The sequence below is a fragment of the Lagopus leucura genome, unplaced genomic scaffold, assembly GCF_019238085.1.
Source record: "Lagopus leucura isolate 7727_CA_CO unplaced genomic scaffold, USGS_WTPT01 Super-Scaffold_100026, whole genome shotgun sequence".
Lineage (NCBI taxonomy): Eukaryota > Metazoa > Chordata > Aves > Galliformes > Phasianidae > Lagopus > Lagopus leucura.
The window spans coordinates 3,942,098-3,964,958 of record NW_024962277.1 but is presented as its reverse complement, the minus strand read 5'-3'; the positions used below and the strand labels follow the sequence as shown (position 1 = coordinate 3,964,958).

The 22,861-nt window shown below is 36.1% G+C and overlaps 1 protein-coding gene across 1 annotated transcript in view; it reads left to right on the top strand.

Moving 5' to 3' along the window:
* Positions 1-22,861, top strand: part of CACNA2D3 (calcium voltage-gated channel auxiliary subunit alpha2delta 3) — a 395,935-nt gene that overhangs the window by 276,705 nt on the left and 96,369 nt on the right. Inside the window, exons 15-17 of the mRNA XM_042880325.1 lie at positions 7,944-8,015; positions 8,803-8,883; positions 12,673-12,747. Coding sequence (XP_042736259.1) covers positions 7,944-8,015; positions 8,803-8,883; positions 12,673-12,747 — 228 coding nt within the window. The remainder of the gene's footprint in view (positions 1-7,943; positions 8,016-8,802; positions 8,884-12,672; positions 12,748-22,861) is intronic.

The following is a 22,861-nucleotide window of genomic DNA, read 5'->3' as shown; positions in this document are numbered from 1 at the left end:
CACAGGACTGATACACATTTGCCTGTTACACAGGACTGATACACATTTGCCTGTATGAATGACTTAGTCACTAGTGTACATGTTTTGCCATATGGTGTACGAACTTGAACTGTATTTTTGTTGGATTCTATGTATCATATTGCAAATGTTTTCTCTATAAACATTTCAAACAGTCATGTCTCTCTAAACATATTCACTTTAATCTTCTAGTGATCTGAAAGAAAAATGTGGCACTCGAAGTTTACCTTTACTGTTTTATATCCATTATAAATACTTGGTCATCTTGATGAAATGTTATGTCTTTTATATGAAACATTTGGATACAGTCTTCTCAGTGTTTAGTCAATGTTCTATAGTAATTAGCTATCAATTTTGAAGACCAAGGGTTCTAGTCTGTCTTTGACAGTTGAATAACAAATTGTTGAAATGCAGATTTGGAGTGCAGATGTAATGAAGTATGAGGAGTTTAAGTTGGATGTCTGTTGAAGCACAATATTTGACCATAAAGGAGCTTTGCAATATTCTCTATAATTAAAATAGATAATGCTACAAATTAAAAATATTAAAATTACTAATAATGATAATGATAAAAAGTTCACCATAATTTCAGGTGACAAAGGTGCTTTAATATGATCATGTAGCTTTCATGAGAAATTGTGTCTAGGGATACCCAGTGAGTCTAAAGGAGAGCCACTATCCAGACAAATAAATGAATGTGAATATCTTATGTCATCTGTATCGTTTTTCTGCATCTTTTTAGATAATCATCCTCCATGACTGTGAAAATGAAAATGATTATAATGAACTCATAACTCACATTTAGCAATTTTCTGATTTTCTCACTTTGGCTTCCAAAATGACCTTTATTATTGAAAAACATTTGAAAAGCAGTTTTTGTATTCATGGATGAACAAAAGCTATTCCTTTTTAATAGCTCAAAAAGGTGTTTGGTTTCCTAGCAGGAAAGCTTTCCTTGCTTTCTTGAACGATCGCAGCGGGATTCAAATCTGTTGTCCTTCTCCTGCTGTGATGTTTTGTTCTACTTAGTTTTTATGAACAGGTAGAATTGAATAAATTAGGCACATACATCAGAAGCAGATAGCTGTGTTTAGGAACATAGAAAAAAAAGTTAATGGTTCTCTCATGAATAGAATCGTATTTCCTCCATATAGAAATGTTTTGATGATGTTTGTTGCCCAAAAGTTCCTGACAGCTTTCTTCTCTCTTTCTGTGTTATCCCTTAACTTCTGTAAGTAGTGCTTTGCCCTCCTTTTATCTTGATGCTATCATCTTTCAGCCATTTGGAAATATCATTTATCATTCCTTGCATCATTTACCTTCCTATACTTTGAAGTGTTGAATTGACTGTCACTGGGAATAGAAAATAAAAAATTTGCAAAGCTGCTGATTCACTGAAGTGCATGGCTAGTAATTTTAGCATTTTTACAAATTTATAGAAGCTAAATTGAATCTAATGAGATATAAAATAATCAGGTGGTAAACATTTTGACCCTTATTTATTATTCCTTTGTTTCTGTTTCCAGATGAGGTGCTATTATCTTTCAATTTTATAATGTATATAAGGTTGAGTGACCCATTCAGAAAACTGCTTTAAGATTTCTGCATGCATGTTAAACAGGATCTTAAATTTAGTCTCCAGGTGTTTTCCTCACACTCCTCAACAAGTGACTTGATATTTAATAGCACTGAGTAAACAATTTGCCAGTTTTAACTGAGAAAGCATTTTAAACTGATGGTCTTTGGTGTTTCACTTTTGTGTGGCTAAACATAGACATATCCGTACAACTTTTAACACTCACACAGTTTCCTATATGGTCCTGGACCATAATTTATATCTAAACTAAAATAATAGCTATTCTTCATTCCAGTAGTCTATATAAAATAGTTAAAAGGTCAAATTCCAATTTTCTGATGCTACCAGCCTGTCTCGTGACTGCTCAGAACACAGAAGTACAATAGTCTGAGGGGAAGATGGCACAGGTGAAGCAAGGCTAATCCTGACTGGAGAAAAGAAGGAGAGGGATGGACTGGGAATGTGTAGAGTTATTCAAGGTACTGAAATAAATCCTCCACATGAAACTCATATTTCAAGTACATCCCTATGGAACTGCTGCCTTATATGGATACAGTTTCAAAACTGTAGCAGCCAGTTTCAGCACTGATGCCTTGTCACAGAGTTTTCAGTGTTCCCATGCCCCAAATTTTCACCCTATTTTCAGTCCCTCTGAAGGTAGCAATGTTCTTCTCCACTTTTCAGCTTTTGCACAGGGCATATGGCTGTGTAGGCCAACAGACCTTCACTTTGACCTATTTCTCTGCCCTATTCCCTTAAGTCCTATTTCCTTTCAGGTCCACCGACCAATGCTTCATAGGTCAGCATAGCTACACAACTCTCCTCAAATACTTCCTCGTATGCCTCTGTTCAGCCTCCTAAGCTTGCTTCTTCATATTGTTTTTTAATTCTGAATTTTAACTCCAAATTTAAAATCTGCCCTGTAAATAGGATAGTCTGGAATTTTTCTGCAATTCAGGCACTGTAAGTCAGTCAAGTGTGAAAGTCAAAGCTGCTACTGTGGGATGGTGAAAAATCTAGGAGGTACAACACAGATCTAGGGAGATGAGAAATCAAAGGAATGTTATTGGGTTAAGATTAATCTACAAAGAAATTTGGTCATTATTGTGGTTATTTTGTAGCTGCCGTGAATTGGTGAGAGATGGATAAATCTGATTTGACTTGATAATGTTCGGTGGAAGAGATATCCTGTTCAGCAGAACTGCTCTACTATTGTTGCAGTCTAATATTAATGCAGAAACAAGAACTATGTTAAGAAAATAAATAAATAAATAAATAAAAAACCACAAAAAAATTATCATTTAGAGATTCTCATCTAGATATTGTATAAATCAGGAAATGTAGGCTGAAAAGAATTAGCATTATGAAAGTTCACTTCTGAGCTGGGCCTGCTAGGATTTCATAATGTAAAACAGAGACATAATAGATTTTGTAAAAATAGATTTTTTAAAGTTTCAGATCAAGTATTTTCTTGGACAATTGTTTTTTTTAATACAGTGTCAAATTCTAGAAACTCTGGTATTCTCTGTGGTTATCTAAAATACAAAATCTAAACTCTGAAAGATACCAAACAACTACAAGTTTACAAACTCAGAATTTGTTTCCTTTCTGTGGCTAACCATATTTCAAAAATTAGCAACAAAATGCAGAATTGCCCCTTCAAAGTAATTAAAAAATTAATTTATATATTGTTTATTTGGCATCTTTCATTTAGCAGTAACGATTAGAGAATACTCTTATTTAACAGCATTTTAAAATGTCACTTAAGAGCCAGCTAAAGTGAAACAGTACTGCATATTTTCTTTGAAGGATCTGAAATAATATCTAAAAAAGGACATGGGATCTGATACTTGTTCTTCTGTCTCAGGAGACAGTGACTGCTTCCTCACTAGCACTGCCTGGCTTCGTTATATAAATACAAAATAACAGTAATATACATTAGATGTTAGTAGTAATAGAACACTAATAACATTCTCTTTGAAAATCTGGGCAGCTTGCTGTAGCTTCTCTTGCCTGTACACTAAATGGGAGATGTTGATTACTGCACTCATTAGCTGCGGGTCTCAATCAAAGTGCAACAGTCAGAAAATGGCAAGAAGAAAGTGAACTGAACGTTAGGGACTTCTTTTGTTCTCTAAACAGCTACTCTGTTTTATGGGGCAGCCTATTTTTCCATATGTTTTTTTCCTCCATGCTTGCAAATTATGGAAAAACTTTCTTGAAGAAAATGTCTGTGGAATTCCTGTGTTATAAGGTAAACCTGGGGGGTTGTTTTGTAATATGTAAGGCCCGTGTAAACATACTAAATTGGTCTTTGGAAAATAGAAACTCCTTCCTATTCAGTGGGAAATAAATATCTAACAGATTAAGGGGCATTTGAAAGGACAAGTATACTTAGTGCCATGCTGCATGTAATCAGAGTATTAAGCAGGAAGATGACTCCACACTTCTAGAGTTATTAAAATAACCACTTGAAAGTGATCAAAGTGTAGTAACTGATATGCTGCTGAGTAACTAAGAGCTGGGGTTTGATGTCAGCCAGAACTTGGGTGTGTTAATGAATATGATCGCCCAGGTAAAGAATAACTAAGACACTTACTACAAATTGAAGAAACAGAAACTTGATTTATTAATACTATGAAGGGTAAAAAAAAACATTATTAAACATTGGAAAAAACAGTACAGTAGTAGAGGAGAATAAAAAAAAAAAAAGAATTCTCAATGTGGTGGAAGAAATCAGAGTTATTGGTGGCTCTGCATATTAATTCAGATGACATTCCAGCATTTAGGTCAAAACTCATCCTTATTTGTGAACAAAATGAATCTACCAGCAACATCTTGTTTCTGGAGACACCTTATAAATAATAAACACGGTATTGTGCAAATATACATTTGTCATACCCTACCTGACTCCTGTGAACACTACCATCCTCTAGAATCTGTTGAGGTTGGTAAGGGTGAACCATGTAAGCTTAGAACAGTTTCCAATTCTCAGAAGGATGAAATATGCCAAATTAAGCATGTCTTCATAGAAGTAGCAGTGACTGTTAGTAGCAGTTTGTTCTAAGAGATTGGATAAGGTAAAGTCTAGTTAGAAATTGAGATTAAAAATGTGTCGCTTCAAGTTTGAGTCATTTCCTAGGGTTCTCTACTGTATGTAACTCTTAACCACCCAGCTGATGAGATTATTACGTTATATTCAAATGAATACTGTTCTGTGTATTTGCCCACAACACTAAAAGTCCCTGTTCTTATGTGTAAATGAGTTGTTACCTGTTTAGAAGTAGGCACATTGTGCTTATTGATTAAAAAAATCATACCTTAAGAGGTTTCCTGTAAGAAATATTTGGTTACAGTATTTTCTTTTGCATGTCCCTACATGATTGTTTTCTGAGACTATGACATTGGCCAGTAGATAAGTTTGGAAATGAAAAGGGTTATCTACATATAGGGATGGGGAGAAAAGTAGTAAATAAGTAACTGAAGAGCGTATTACTCTTACTAATTATCGCACAATAATATGAAATTCTGAATAAAAGAACAGCCACTCAGAAACTTTATGATTATAAATTGTTATTCTGAATTTGTGATATCTAATATTTTACTTTAAACATTAACTTATAAGTATTTGCTGATGATGCAAAAAAGTAAAAAATAATAATCCTAGTAAGTCCGATAATATTAGTAATACATGATTGTTATTAATATAAGCAGTTTAGGAGGTTTTAGCAGTGATTAGAATGTTTCTGTTTGTTTATTTCCCAGAATTACTAAGCTTTTTGAACATTTGCATAAGCTGTCACAGAGTTCTGTTGTATGTCAAAAATTGTCAGACTTAAAAAGAAGAATGCAGAATTCCTAGATCATGGCTTCCTTTGCAGTTTATTCACAAACTCGTGCTTTAATTGTCCTAGCAATAATACCCAGTGGCTACCATTCTACTATTTCAAAGTACTTCTGTCAAAATGTCATTGCCCAGGGAATAAAGTTGTCCTCCCCTGGAGGTAACTCCTCACAATCTAACAGAAGTGAATATTGCAGGATAAATTGGTAACTCGATGAAAGATCCCAAACACGAGTCATCGATCATCCAGTTATTTTCTGACTCCTCTTACAGAAGCAGCCAACAACCTGCCCATCTACCAAAAAAGAAAAAGTAAAAACCCATCAAAAAATAAAGTCGCGCTTCCATGAAAAATGATTGCATTAGCAATTGTAGATACTTGCAGACATCACAATTACAGGGCAGTAATTATGTGCATGCTTCCATAGTTGCTTTTGAGAGTTCACGATCAGTTCTCTTAAAATTTCCCGGGAACTCCACACTATTCTTTTTCCCCCATTTAAAGAATTTCAAACACCCTAAAACTTTACTGGCAAGTCCTTTGGCTGGCATCCTATCTGATAAATTGTTTCTAGTAATCCCTTGAGAGTAAGTAGGCTCACTGTAAAATAATTCCATAATGATACTTGACAAATTCATAATGTCAGAGATGAACAACCCTGGGCAATCATATAAAATCTCTAAACGCTCCAAGATGTCACCTCATAATCAGCAGAACGCTTTTTCAGTTCCTGGTGTACATGTGTTCAGGACTATTGAACATCACTACCACAGCAGGCTCCTCTCCATACAAATCATGTCAGTGTGCTTAACTGTACGACTCTTGCCAAAGAGGGTACATTCTTGGGCTAGTTCAGCTGCTTTTAGCACAACCCCTGGACTCGGTGTTTTGTTGGGTTGGTATTTCTTTTGTTTGTTTCTTAATAATTTACTATTGTTTAATAGATCAAGATTTGTGTCAGGACTGGAAATTAGGTATTTATTAAAAGGGAAAACAAAACAAATAATAGAACATGATCATGAGCTGGTTCCACCTCATGTCCCTGTTGATTCCTTATTAGATGTAAACCTTGATCCTAAAACTCATTTGTGTTTGTGTGATGTCTTCAAACATTCTTCCTCACCATAAGATAGTGCCATGCTTCAGTTGGGAAAACTGAAACCCTCCTGAAACAGATGGGAAGCTGCAAGTCATGTAACATTCTAGATTTTCCTTGTCTAATTTATTAATGTGCAACATGATTCATGAAGTATTGTTGTAACAATATATGGGCTTTGTGTTCTGAAAATTTAAAGAGTTGATAGCTTTTTCATTGTTGAAAAAAAAAAAAAAAGAAAGTATTGTTAGGAAAAAAAATTGCACTAATTCTCAAAAAATAAAAGTGTTTTAAAATACTGCCTGAGTTCAGAAAATATGATACTGATGGAGCAGCAGTAGGAGAATATCACTGTTGCAATTGGTATGACTCTCACCTCCAAATTTTTTCAGTAAGATTGTCTCTCCTTGCGAATTTGGCTAAACACAGATACAATTTAGCAGAACTTAATTGTCCTTAGAAATGATAAATCACAATAAAGTCGTGATTATAACTGGATATGTCATACTTTTAAAAGTAGGATAAGCTTTTTAAATTTTAAATGTCTTCCAAAATTATAGGGGCAGAAAGTGTTTGACAGTAACTCTCAACTTCCTCCTTGCGTTATCTTTCATGTGTAGATGATGGAGATTCACAAACACACAGAACAGTGCTTGTTGCTTGAGCACTACAGCTAACACTTGCCTTATGGCAGAGATACAGTGAGAGATATAGCTAGAGAGCACAAAGAGACAATAGTCTGAGCAAAGCCACTCTGCTGTGGTCAATGATAAGCATGTTTCTCTTGAATGGAACCAAGGTCAGGAGATCTGTTTTCTTACTAAATTGAAGAAATATGCTGCAACCTGAAGCGTAGCATCAGCTAATGCTTCATGCCACCACTTAGTCCAGCAAACTGAAACCGGATGGAGCAAAGATGCTCTTGGGATCCTTACTGGCTGTCATCCTTTCTGCTGCAGTGCTAGCTGATGAGATCTCAATCTGAACCAGAAACAAAGTGCATGCAACTCATGACCTCTTGTTCCTAGCTGGGAGAAAACAACCCAAGGCAATCTTGGCATAGCTGACACTGGGAAAGATGTGGAACAGAGCTCCAGCTGCTTTGCTACTGCACATGCTGCTTCCACAATCCACATTCCAGCCCCTTCGTGCCTCTCACGGGAAATTGCAGTAGGAATGAAGAAGAAGCATCTTTCCTGCCAGTCCAGATGGTGGGGTGGGCAGAGCTGCTATAGCTGAAACGGAGCAGGGTGGGGCTGGGCTGGACTAACTGCAATTCTAAATTGATAAGCATCATTTAGATAAATTGCCTTCTCTCATTTTAATGAAGAAAATGTAATTGAAAAATGCAATCACGCCTGCAATTATTCCTTGGTTCTTAGAGATAATATTTCTTTTTTAAATATAGCTTGCTGACGATCAGGGATTGGTGTTGATGACAACTGTTGCCATGCCGGTATTTAGTAAGCAAAATGAGACTGTAAGTACTCAGACTATTTCTGCTGTGTGATCATAGAGTGGCTGCTGGGAAGTTGCTTTTAGGAGCCTAACAATGTTTTAGCCTTCTCTATAAATTTTTTTTCTTTTCTTCTTATTTAGGCTACAGTTATTAACCCCATGTTGGCATAAAAATGTGAACAAATAATCCCAAATATGTATACCCTAGACACCATAATAAAATAATAAAACCCTATGTTTAAGAGAAAAACTCAGGCAACAGCACTCTCTTTCTTTTAGGTTATCCTCTTACAGAAGATAATCCATATATTTTTCTTCTTTGTACTGGTAGGCTTCTATTGTGTAGATCCAGAATTTAATTACTGGTACTTATATCATATATGTATATGTTTATTTTTGTTAATTTAAGACTTAAGAAAATTATACATACTTTATGCTTAGTCCTTCTCTTTTGCCTACTGAGTGGCAGGATAAATTTTGAACGAAGGGAGTAACACATTGCAGCTATATTTTTTTCATTTGGAAACTATTTCACATGGGAAAATTTTCTGTAGAGGGACTGAGTAACTACTGAAAGTTTGATTACCTTTTCTGTCTGAATTGCAGATATAGTAGAAGGGAGAACCATTATTGACTAAATGACTGCTTGATTGGATTAACAATACCAGCCTCTGCTCCTCTGCTTTGCCTACCTTTCAAATGATGTCTCTGATATCTAATCACTTCTCTAGAGTAGCTACAATGTTAAATTACTGGTGAGAATGTTCATTACCATTGTGTTTCTCAGTACATCTTATTGTTCTTTTCAGAGATCAAAAGGGATTCTCCTGGGAGTTGTTGGCACAGATGTCCCAGTTAAAGAACTGCTAAAAGCTATTCCAAAATACAAGGTAATTCACAAATGTTGATATGTCGTTTTTACTCAGTATATGTGATATAATATTATTTATTTGGCATTTATGTATGCAAAATGAAAACTAGAGGGCAATTCCATGTTTATACTGACTTAGGTCCATTGTGTCACCCATTTTCCTCAGGAGTTTTACCTTTGTATAGCCAATTTTTCCTGCCAAAATTAATGTATAGCTTCATCTTTGATTTTCTGCACATCTCAGTGTGCCCTAGGTCATCTTTAATAAAACAAATGAGGCCATTCAACCACCCAATATAAGCAGAACACCACACAAAATAACAAGAAATCAGTGCAGAAGATTTGAATATTTTTTTATTAAGAGAATGCAAAACTCTTGCCTTTAGGATTCCCCTCCATGTATCTTTCCTGTACCAAACTAAATTAGGGCAAGCAATGCATTCCAGCAAATGCCCAACCAGACCAGTGTTTCTTTCCCTCCTACACAGTCTTCATAAAATATTTTCCTGCTTTGTAGTTTTTCAAAGTCAGCAAAAATTCTACATTAAATATTTTTTAAACCAAATTTGCAGAACATGCAGCACTTATTTAAACAACAACAAAAAAAGTAAAACTAAAAAAAAAGTAAAGCTAAAAAAAAATTTCAAATTCATTCTAATTTTAATGCACTGGCAATTAGCAAATGATTTTATAGATCAACATGCCACATTTGGGTGGTTTAAATTAAATAAGAATTTTATGTAAAAAAAAGACAACATAAAATAATGAAAATTATATTGATATGGTGTATGGCAATAATTTCTTGAAACTTGCATCCCACTGGGATAGACACTATGCAAATGCAGAAGAGAAAGGCTGTCCTAACTGGAAAGTAATTTGCAGAGTGTAAGAAGAGGCAGCAGATGACACCTTAGTAGCAGGATTTAGTGAAGAGAGACATTCCAGGTCAGGATAAATAACAGTACAGTCTCAATACAGGAACCACTGAGTTAATTAACTTTTGTGTATGCAGAATCACTAGAAGGTGGCAGAGAAAAGGATTGCATATGCTAAATCTGGAGCAATGAAAATCTTTGTTGTCACCTTCCCATAAGCTAAGAGTAGAACAAGTTTCATTTGCAATGAAAAGGATGAACACTGTTGTAGTAACTGAAGGTATGACTGGTGAAAGCCTGGCTGTTCATGGCTATATAATAATGTCCAAATCACAGAGATATTATTCAGAAAGCTTCTGTAAGATTTGGACATATTCTGAATATACACAAAGTATAGAGTGAAGGCCCTGAATGACAGGTACTGCAGCAGATTTATTCAAAGTGATTCAGAAAAGGAGAAGATAGGCAAGGAGATTAAAATTTTTGGTTTATTCATAAGATATAATATTTTTAAAGACTTAGCTTTCTGAGGAAGTAATATACAATCCTGTTTCTAAATACAAGACTATTTGAAAGTACATTTTATACTGCAGGATGTAAGGCAAGAGAAGATTATTACAAGAGGCATCAATATCATGCAATACAATTACGTTAGTGAAACCATTTGAGTTATAACTTCCAGTCTCACATACCATAAACATTTCTGAACAGTAAAAAGACCATGCAATTGCAAGAGCATAATCGCCCCTGGGACCCATTCCTGTAGAGGCAGTATGTGAAATAAAATTCACACAGGGATATAAAATGATTGGTTGGAAATAGAATTCTGCTGACCTGGAATTCTCTCAGCTTGGATGAGATGGATTTTATGCTGAGGAAGATGAATAATAACAATGAGCTATTTTCAGCAGTCATTTTCCAGACTAAACTTCCCCAGATGTCAGTGGGAGTTTCTTCTTAATAAGGTAGGGTTGGATTTACTTTTCATGTGCCGTTTTACTGTTACAAAATTTTTTCGTTTCTCAATCAGTTTGTCATTTAGAGAGTTCAAGCTTAAAAGTGGCAACACAGCTGTAAGCAATACTCTCTCTCAAACCAAAGCATTTTATGTGCAAAGTATACAGTCTCATGATTTGCACAACACACAAATACTACCCTTGCTGTGCTGGTATACTTCAAATTGGCAAATGCTTTTTATGCTGTGAAGTGTACCACCCACATTTGTTTTGTTACCTGACATCCATTGCTTGGACATCATTCTGCAGTTATCAACACAGGCAGTTATACTCAAGATCTGATATTTAGCCAACAGCTAGTTCACTTGTCATACTATAATAGGTAAAATATGTCCACTGTTATTATTTTGGTTCTCCTTCTCATGAAGAGATGCCAAGAACATATCACCTTCTATTACTTTCATAGCAGTTTATTGCTTTAGGAAAACTGCTAATTTATGAAACAATCTTCTCTATAGGAGATACAGTTGACCATATACAATCATTCACAGACAGATATGGCATAAATCTACCTGGCATGTTTTCTCTATGACCTTGCCATAATGTAATACTCCATTATATATTCCCAGAAAATTACAGAAGCCCATAGAGTTGCTGTCCTATTTATCTCTTAGAAATGATTCTAGCTTGTCAACCTTTCTCACATTGCTTCATGCCAGACAAAGTCCCGAGGATCCACTTCAGCAAAGCATTTAAGAATGGATTAAAGTATGAGGAAATAAAAAAGAAAGCTTGAATTGAATTTAAACATCTTAGTAAGGCATATGGCTGAATAAAGACAGTTTTCTCTTTGCTCAACCAGATTGTTCATAGGGAACAAGGGAAATATTATGTTTTCAAAAGTTTGTTTGTTAGCAGGGAGAAACATGGAACAAACACCAAAGCAAAATACTTCTGGGTTGTAGGTTTTCCTTTGTTTTGTTTTGATACCTTAACAAATCAAGATGCTTACATAAAGATGTGGCTATTGAAACTGAATCACATTCACATTGAGCAGTTTCACAGCTCTATGGAATGTCATATTATTTGGCTTCACAATTGGAAAGCACTGAGTGAGGATGCATAGCAAGCATGCCCTCAGCATGGCAGAAGGCAGTTACACACTGAAGCTGCAGAAAGATACTATATTAGCATCACAGTTATGCTAAGAAGGGATGTTCGAATGACCACGTGAATGATTTGCAGGTATATTTGGGCACTCAGTAGGTGCACTCAGCTGTGTAATGGACGTATTGTTAAAAGAGTAGTAGCATTATTTAAATAAGTTCAGTTTTAAATTTGAATATGTATCCCGTTAGGCTTCATAAAGCATTTCATTGCTCTCGTATAATGTCCCATAATTCCACTTGGTACAAACATGTAAATTAGATTAATTTCTTATAGGTCCATGCCTTCTTCTGTGTCTCCCAATGAATCTGAATTAACAGAGAGCTAAATGTAAATATCATCTATGGCAGGTCACTGCTTGATCAGTGTAACTGTACTTCCAGTATCATTGATTTGAGTGCTTCTTTTACAACATCACTTGAACAAACGAGGCAAACCAAACCTAGCTGCTCCAGGGAATGTGTGAAGGTGTCAGCATACCTTTGATTTGATACACGTTGTATGGGATGTGCTGTGTATGCATATATATCTAATTCACTCCAAGGTACATAGAAGCGAGTGTCCTAGATAACAAAATATGTCTGTGACATTTTAAAGTTGTGCTATATGCTGAATTCATCACAACGGCAGGTTCTCATTTGCAAAAATGTCAGGGATCAAAGCTCTGCATATATTATAGTGAAATACTATGTGGGTACTGTTGTGAATATCATCTTTAAGCCCTGGATAACTGAATGTCTGCCTGCTTTTTGTTTAAGAATTTACTGTAGGCCATGCTAATTAGTATTTCTTTCTCATTTACTCTTACAGTTAGGTATTCATGGATATGCTTTTGCAATTACAAACAATGGATATATTTTGACTCATCCAGAACTTAGGCCTTTGGTAAGAATACTATTTACCAATTTATTTTATTTGGATGTATACATTACACTTGTTTATCTTTTAATGTGAAGAATATATTCTTTTTTTTTAAAGAAGCATCAGATGATGTACTTTATAATGCTTTATAGCACTTTGTAATGCTTGATAATTTACCTCTGGAAACAAAGATTAGCATAGAAAACATCATGGAAAATAAATATACTAGTTTCTGTAAGGGATGCAGGTCTCTGTTGCTGCAAAATGGCAAAGCCAAAAATTGCTGTAATTACATTCATTTTATACTGAAATGGAATGCCAGAGTGCTCTATTGCTGTGTAATAACCCTTATTTGCCATGCTAAGGTGTTAAAGCTAATTTAATATGTGTACAGAAATTTCAACAAAGCATACTTTTAAGCAAAATAAGGGCACTAGGGATATTCATACTAAAACAGAAGTAGCAGAAAATTCTGCCTTTAGTTTCCCTTATCATTGTCTTTGCATTAATCACGGTAAGAAAAACAGAAGTGCCTGTTACGCAAATGTTTATAAGCCTAACACCCATGAGAACTGGTACATTCTTGATTGCATCATTGTTTAGTAACAGCACGTGCAAGTGTTCCATCACTATCAACTCTTAGTAAAGCATTGGTATTAATGATTCCACTGCTGTGTACACATGGATGCCATATGTGTCATAATTTTTCTTCAATCAAGAATATTGCTCATGGTGCTGGTAGAATTTCTCACAGACGTGGAAAGGAAGACAGTATGTGCTTAGGATATGTCAAATTACTGACCAATAAGCAACATAATTCTCATAAATGACTGCTGAAAATTAACCCACTGTCAGAACCAGTCAGTTAAAATAGCATGCTTCAGTGACTATTTGTTGCTGAAATATTTTCTTACCTTCATGTTCCCTACAGATGATTTCCAGTAAAGATGAATTTTTATCCTATTGCTCTATGGGGAACAGGGCCTCTGCCATCCAAATATATAATGGCTAGGGAATAAAAAAACTTCCAGCCTCAGTAGAAGCAGTTTACTCTTAAGGAAGATAGCAAGCTCTGAATCAATCCCTAAGCATTTCCTCTCTTAATGCATTTTGTCTCTACAAGACAGTACGTACATCTCAAGCATATACTAACAGAATCTTCTGAATCCAATTACCAGCAGCGTCCAGCATGAGATTGCTCCTGAGGAAGATGCAGGAACTGAGTAAGAGGATGTAGGAAAGTCTCACAGTAGTTAGCATAACTCTTTAGCTTCAGATAGGCTTCTGCTCAGAAACATTTGGTTCTCATTTTTAAACATTAAGGCCTGTTAGAATGGATACTTCTGTTATCCATACTAACATACTCATTTTTGCAGTCAGCGTAACTTCTCATAGTAATGATTTTTCCATATTGTAACTGTTTTATGCAGAGGTTTTATTTTTAATTCCGGTTTTAAATTTCATTAGAAGTAGTTTTCACGAACATGGAAAGCAGAAGCTCCTAATTTATCTTTTCATTTCCATTTCTTACGTTGTGTAATGATTTGTAATGGATATCTCATTGAAACACCTCACCATAATAAACATCCAGTATTTTAAGTATTCCTGTAATATTTTTCTGTACTTGCTTTTCTACACAGTGTTGATGTATTCTCTCTATCTTTCTGACCTCTTATTTGTCCTTTCTTCCATATTCTTTGCTTTCTTGACTGCTGAGCTCTATTTGGTAACTACAGCTGAGCAGAAGCTGCAGTAGAGGCTGCACTAACCTATATATACATTATATACAGAGATTTTTAGCACACCTTCAGGTTTCTTCTGCTGCATCTTCACTGCTTTTTGCCTTACCCATGTCAGGTGGCTATAGTATAATTTTACTTTTAGCTCACATGCAGCTGTATCAAATACATAAGCTAAGAATTGCTTAAAAGAGCCAAAGTTAAGGGCACATGAACTAGATGAGATGTGACTGTACTAACATTCTGTATGTATTGCTAACATTCTTGTTACTTGAAATTTTTTTTAACCTAATGATGCTAATTGTCCTCAGTGATTAAAATGATGAAATAGATGCTGTTTTGCTATTGCATAAGCTTTTCATATGAACCTTTCTCTCTGTGTGAAATACTATTGCACAGAGAAGTTGTCTCCAAAGTTTTGTAGCTGTTGCAAAGGAAAATGTGATGAGATTGGTTTTACTTCATGATTGGCCACCACTACACTCACAATTTTTTTTCTTATCTCTGCATGCATTAAAAGTATTCATAGGGTTTTTGGCTGGTTGGTTGGTTTTTGTTGATGGATTTTTCCTAATTGGGCGGTGAATCCCATTTTAAAGTAGCATTCTAAAGTAGATACAAAGGCATTGGGGTTTTTTGATTGGTTGTTTTGTGTTTTTTTTTTTTTTTTATAACATTCCTCAGTTTTCATAGTATTAAAATCATGACCTTATCTTGATTTCTAAAAATGTAAAGGCTTTTTGAAACCTTCAGGTATGATAGATACATCTAGCAGCCTATATTTGCAAATCTCTAGGTATATGTATTCGAAATTTCCCTATTTACATTACAAGAATTAGACAACACGCAATTGCTGTATTGTGCTTTTTTCTTCTGGCAACTTACTTCAAGGATTGTTCCAAAAATAATAGCATATATTCTTTGTAGATTTTAATATACAGAAGGTAATAAAATCCAGGAACAGTGGATAGTTTCAATTATACTGACAAAGACTGCTGTCTGATTTCCTTATTTCTGTTGTGCTGGCATGTTTTTATGAGGCAGAAGTTGGTTTTCTGTTACTATCCCTAGCCCCAGCATACGTCTTGAAGGCACTTATTTCATTACCTTATACAAGAGTCTCTCTTTTCAAAATCAGAGCATTGGGCAGTCGCCCATAAGCTGTCAACTTTAGGGAAGTCATTGTGATATATATTCATGGTCTGTTCATTTTATTTTTTGGAAGACTCATTTTTACCTCTGTGTTCTGTCAGTAGTGTATAATGGGAGTCTTTTTTTTTTACTTCAGTGGAGTTTTTGAGAGTGAAGTGATTGCTGGCCTGAGCCCTTAGATTAATATTTCAGGACAAATCCTAATACCATTGTAACACTGGCAAAACACTCCATGAATGTTGTGACAATAAATTTGTGAAAATAGGCAAATAAAAATAGAACTGGATAGCTGACAAAAGAGCTATCCCAAGATAGAAGGGCTGCTCTGAAAGTAATGTCTCCTGTTTTATGATGTTGGCCCACTATATCAGAGGTGGATGTTGGTGGGATGGCAGTAAGGGTTGAACCTTCCCACCAACACCGTTATGTTTTGTTGCCATGTGACAGATGGCAGCATAGGGGGCAGTCTGACAAAATGGCATCTGATGTGGAAGTGCGTATGAAGCAAAGGTGTGTCACTGAATTCTTACATGCAGGAAAAAAAGGACCCACTGATCATTCATCAATGCTGGCTGAAAATTTGTGGAGATCAAAGAGTGGATGTGAGCACAGTGGGGCAGCAGGTGGTGCATCTTAGCAGTGGTTATTGTGACAGTGGGTCATCTTTGCTGGTGCAGATCTTTTTGATAACAGCATGCAGGCTCTTGTTTCATGCTGGTGAAAATGCATAGCTTATGGTGGTGACTATGTTAAAAAACAGTGTTTTGTAGCTGAGAATAGTGAGAAATAAATAGCGTTACTGTGTTCTTTGTATCTGGTGTAGTTTCCATGGAATTAAATAGGAGGACCCATGTACATAAAATCATTTTGAGTGGGTTGGAGTTTATGTTCAAGTACGTAAATTACTGACTTCATCCAAGCTTACATGCTGATATATTTTCCTATGATGATATAAAGCTAGAACATTGCTAGACTGCTGAACTGCTAACCCCAGTGGCTGTATCTGCTAGGACTGAAGCTGACATGCTTCTTCTTAAGAAATTGTCTTATGGGGCACTGAGCTGACGAAAAAGATAGGAGACACTCACTGGGGAAGACTGTTTCCTGTTGGACAAGTTTTTCATCTTAGACTAACCACTATATTTAATCTCTAAACTAGCTACATTTCTTTGCTGATTATTCTGCTGGGTTCGTTTTAACGTGTTTTTCTTGGCCATTTCCTCTCCTATTTCTCCTGTTTCTTCTGCTGTTTCTTTGGTGTGTGTGTGTATGTGTGGTTTTTTGTTTGTTTGTTTGTTTTTTTATTATCTTTTTAAAATAAAATTGGCTTTCAGATAGGATGCACGGTTGCAGAGACATGATCAGATGATGGGACTAATCGCATTTTGGAGTTTGAGGTGGAAAGTACTTTCCAAGAGTAACATAGTTGTAAAGGATGGTGACAGTTGTAGTCTTCCAAGTCAGTGCTGGAAGTTTTCATGAGCAGCTATTGCCATAGGAGAACAGAAAAGGAATTTCAGTTGCAGTCTTCTCTCAAAGCCATTACTAGAGATATGAGTCTTGACAAACAACTTGTTAGATCATGGAATCACAGAATGGCTTAGGCTAGATGTTAGGTTCCTAAATTTCCTCTCCTTTTACTTTAAGGCCATTTCCCCTCATCCTGACACTATGAGGCCATGTAAAAATTCAGTCCCCACCCTGCTTATAAGCTCCCTTCAAGTACTGGAAGGCTGCAATGAGGACACTCGGGACCCTTCTCCAACCTAAACAAGCCCAACTCCCTCAGCCTTTCTGCATAGGAGAGGTGCTCCAGCCCTTTGATCATTTTCATGGCCTTCCACTAGACCCATTCCAACTGCTCTTTGTCTTTCTTGTGTTATGGGCACAGTACTTATTCAACCAATTCTTTATACAGCAAATATACGGATTTGAAGGGTGGCCTCTCCTAGAGATAAGGATGTAATATGGGACCATGATAAAGGCTTTGCACAAGTCCAGGAAGACAACATCAGTAACTCTTCCTTTGTCCAATCATGTCATCGCTGCATCATAGAAGGCTGTTGCAAACAGCTCTTTCCTGTGCTGGGAGCCTGATAGCTAGGGTCATGATAACTAGGGAATAAGGTATCCATGGAAATAACTAGGGAATAAGGTATCCATGGAAATTCCTAAAACAAAACAAAACAAAGCAAAACAGAACAAAACAAAAAACAACCCTGTGAGGTCTTTCTTGTTCTACGATCGAACACACTTTACCCTTATGCTTCATTTGTATAGAAACATGCTTTCTTACCCCTTTTTCTGCCCTCTCTTCCCTATCACCCCTCAACCTGCGCCACCCCGCCTTCCCAACGGCTCCCGACGACCTTCCGAGCCGCCTCCCCACCGGGCTGCCGCGGCTTTGCCCTCCCCGTGCCGCCATCTCTCCTCTACGGCGGGGCTGCCCCGCTGCGCTGCCGGGCAGCGGCCATGAGGTGGCGCCCCAGCACCGCCCGGCGGGGCGGCTTGAGAGACTTCGGGCTGCGGCTTGGGGTCGGGAAAGCGCTGAAAACTGCCCTTATCCCTGTGCTGCTCTATCTCAAAGCTCTTTCTTATTACTGTCATTTTTAATTTTGTTTTTAATTGCAGAACAGTTGAGTAAGTTTAGTTTTTACTTTTTTAACGTTATTTTTCATTTCGTGTTTAGTTTCAAAACTGACAAGTCCTTTTTTTCTTCTTCTCCTTCCCTCTTTTTCATGGTAATTCCAGAAACTATAGTTGAAGGTCATGTTTTTTCAAAAACAAATGCCAATAATGCCATATCAAAATGCTCCCAGAACGCTGTATTTAATTACAAGTCATTATTTTCTACATAGAGTAGTGGTGGTGGTGGGGAGAGGTGTTCTTAATTGTTTTCCAGGAGATAATTCTTTAAATCTTCTTTAAATCAATACAAATTAAGATTTTCTACTTAAAATGATGAATTTTTCTCAAGGAAAGAAAAGAATTCTTTGGGAGTTTAAGAGTGAATTTCTGAGGTTTTGAAGACAGTGACTTGGTTTGGAAAGGTCCCTGCACATGCTTTAAATGTGCACGAGGACACTTTTTTTCTGTAACTGTTATGCTAGCTTTCATTGCCTATTTTTTTTGATATTTTGCTCACACAGTGGTACTCCATTAGCAGTTAAGATGCAAAATTTATCATGTTACGGATTGTCAATGAAATGAGTGCATTGAAGGCAAAGGAAGGATAACAAACAGATGCTGCAGACTTTCTACATATACTTAAAAACAACTGCTGTGTTTGTTGTGGCTGATTGGTCCTTACAAAGCTGTCACTGCATTTTGTTAAATGAAGGTGCTGGAGGAAAATGCTGTCTGATGAAGGCGTGGTGGGGTTACAGGGAAGTTAAAGAATGCCACTGAATGAGCAGCGCCTGCCGGAATCACAGAGGGACACCTTTGTGAATCTGATCTCGTTGTAAGGGCTTTTACTTTTGCTCCACCATCGTAATATTTGTGTGGTTTTCAACAAAGAATAGCAGGACTGCTAGTAGCTTTTGTGAAGTCTGCAGCTTTAGTGATTCGGAGCTGGCAGTAGGAGTTGTATTTCTGTTCAGGGAATAAAGAGGAATTTCATTTTCAGTAATTATCAGGTTCATTTAAGGTAGAATGCTCAGAGTTCCCAGCCAAGAAGCTTGGGTTCCTGACTAAAAAAAATGCACGTTTAAAGAAATATATCTGTTACAGAATCAAATTGCTTATTTTATTCACATTCTACCATTATTTTTATAAAAGTAAAATGAGGACTGTTTTACCAATTACATGAGTCGATTATGATATCCCTTTCCCTAACCCAATAACATCAGTGATGGCTGAGGATTTTATAATGTTTCTGAATTGAAATTAAAGCTTTCTGTCCCCCCCCCAAGGAAACTAAGGCAGATATTCCTAACAAGTATAAGATCTGGAAGACAAGTAGTGACAATTTTCGAATGGCTGTATGTGAATGCACTTTTTATCACTGTAAACCAATTGACAAATTGTTTTCTTTAAAATGGTGCACATCTTTATTTGTTTCTGATCAGTATTAATTGGGAACGTTACAAGTAGAAATCAAAGCCCCTGAATATATTGTAATGCCTTCAATGGAATACATTGGCAGTTTAGCTGCCTGAATAATTTGCCATTTAAAACTTGTTGACTATCATGATATATTGCATTTAGCTGAAGGACTTGGGTGTATTTAAAGATTGCTAGACCAATATTAAGTCTTTTGTAGCTGTAAATTCTGGGAAAATTTGTTTCTCCTAATATAGAAAAACAGAGAAACGCGAGTCTCAGGGGAAACATTAATGCCCCACTTAAGCAGTGTTAGCCTTTCATAAGCAGCAAATCTCATTTCTCTCTGGGGAGTCCCGCCTGGAACGTAAGATAACCTACACTTACCCTTGCTTTATTCAGCGACTCCATAAAACTCTACAGCTGTAGCTGACAGCAGAATATTTAAATGATTTGAACAGTGTAAATGCCTCACGTTCATTTAAATAACTGAAGAATTCAATCACTTGAATGCCAATGATTATTCCTATTGGAGTTTACATTTTAAAAAAGACAGCCCATCTGAATCCCTGTGAGAGCATTAAATTGCTGTCTAATTAGAAGTGCAAAATTACATATATTTAAAAGATAATTAAGGGTTTGAAGGCTGTTGAATAACTAGTTGTACATATAAATGAATCACTGAAAATTTGTTAGCAATATGTGAAGCTTTCTTTTATACTTTGCTTTCAGCTTTGAAGTTAGGTATAACTGAGCTCATGGGTTAAAGTCTGGTAGTATTAAGATAAAGGCAGATGTTTTTAATTATTTCTACTCAAACCCCAAATAATTATAAGCAGCTGCCAGTTTTACATAATCCTGAATGATAAGGTCCTGAGAATGCAAATAAAATCCTAAATAGAGAGGTTGTTTTTTTTTTTTTCTTCAGTTTAGTAAATTGCATACATGCTGCATTGCTAGTCAACTGCAATCCACCTGAAAATGCGAGCTCAGCCAATGTACTCTTTGTCCAGACTATAGATGTGTGACTTAAAGCTATTTTCTGTTCCCTTGCTTTTTACCTCCTGCTATGTATTTCCATATGTTGTTTCATCGATTCAACCATTTCTGCAGTATCTGTAATGCAAACACATATGTTATGGCTGTAAATAGAGAAATACAAATACATGTGGCACAAGATCTTTATTTTTTTTATTTTGCTAGAAGGTTCTTCTGTGTATGTGGTACATTTGATTGTTCCTGCTTTTTCTCTTCCTGGAAAATTCAAGTTGTGTTATTCTCTTTACCCCAGTGAATGATATGGCTCCTGTTGTCAGCTTTTCTGTGCAGTGTTGCTGGAAATTTTATAGTGTGGCAGTTTTTCACTACTATCTGGCATGAAAAACGAGTCCAAAATAACTGTTTTTCACTGCCAACCATAACCTAGAAACTTCAGGATTAATGACTTAAATAATAGGCTTATCATGAAAGTCTCCCTTTGGAAAGAGAAGTTCTTTTCCTAAAGAAATCATAATGTTACTTAAAATTATATATTTTAAAAGGACCTTTGTACAGCAAGCAACTTAGTTTCTGACATGATACCCATGCCTGCTTTACAAATTTAAGCTTTTGGTTGTCTTATTAGATACTTTCTCACTATCATATTTTTTCCCAGATGATTCCACGAATGGGGCTAGGCAAGTTCACTGAAGTTTAGTGATGTTTTAAGGCAATGTGAAGCTGCCCTGATGCTATCAGAGCAACTCTCATACCTCCCAGTTATCCAGATGGAGCACTTCTGAGAAACTGCAATCACCTTAGACCCAAGGCTTGCAGCTGCTAAGATGTAGCTTGCTCCTTCTGTGATCAGATGGCTGTACTTTGACTTAATAAACACGTGGCTGTATTTAGTGCAGATGGTTTGGGACTGCTTGTGTTAAATATATATATATATATATATATATATCAAAGAGCTTAAGAATGGCACATGTAAATGGTTGTATGGGAGGTGGTGAAAAAATGTGATTCAGTCCTTAAACTGTACACGTTGCACATTGTTTGAACGACCCAGTGCTGTAACAGTTTGGCCACGCCTGAAATAAAAGGTAGTCAGTAAGATAAAGCTCATTCTGATTACCAAATAAAATCATTTCCCCTGTTCTTCCCACAAACAAAAGACTATTGGAGCTAGCACTGAATTCTGAGCAGACTAAAAGATTCTTTATTCGCAGTCCAGGTATTTAAAAAATTTCACTGGCTATCATATTTTTCAAGGTTTAACTACTCTATAATATCACCACACAATTTATACTGGCCTAAGTAGATTAACATCACACAGTCTAAATCTAGCTCTTTTCCTCATGCACTTAAATCAGTGCAATTTGGTAGAGCTCCTAGTTTCTATCTTTCCCAATGGGTTCCTTACTAATTTGTTTCAGTGCTTTATAGTAATCTTGCGAATGGGATTGGCTTCAGTCTTCAATCAGTATTTTATATTTCACCCAGGAGTCTCAGACAGAGATAAAAGTGAAGCTAGATTCAGTATGCTACCAAAGAAAATGGCATAGATGAATGTCATTCTTAAAAGCTGGTGAATTGCTTCTATGCCCATGAATAACTTTTACTGAGAAATTAGTTTAGCAGTAAAAGTAGAATGAAACTAGAGAAGAATGAATTGTAGTTGCATGAAATACTTGACATCTGATCTCCTTGCATTTATGTTTTAGGTCATAGTTACATATGAATATGTAAATTTACTGTAAGGAGTAATCTTCACAAAAAAATAGGCATGTAAGTAAAGATACCCAGATACAGAAATAACTGCTATTTTTGTTACCAGAACAAAATCCTGTCCTTGCTGGTAATTGAATTTTTATTTTCGCTGCCATTCTTTCCCGAACTATATCATAAACATATTCTTCACATATTGAACTCCTGTGTAGGAATTAACACTAGTCCCCTAAAGTGTAATAACAGATTGAGAGGTTAGACTTCTTAGTACTTTATTACTTCCTGTCCTAAATATGGTTTAAGATCTGCACTTTCAGTTTATTCAAGTGTGTATGGAGTCTTCTGCTTGCTTAAGCACTGGGATTTTGGCTTGCTTTCTACTTATCTGAATTTTTGAGACATGGATATTTCCATTTCTGGCTTTGCTGCAAAACTTTGAATGTTTTATGCAGCACTTCATTTGGATGCTTTTGGATTTTGTTTTTGCTTTTTGC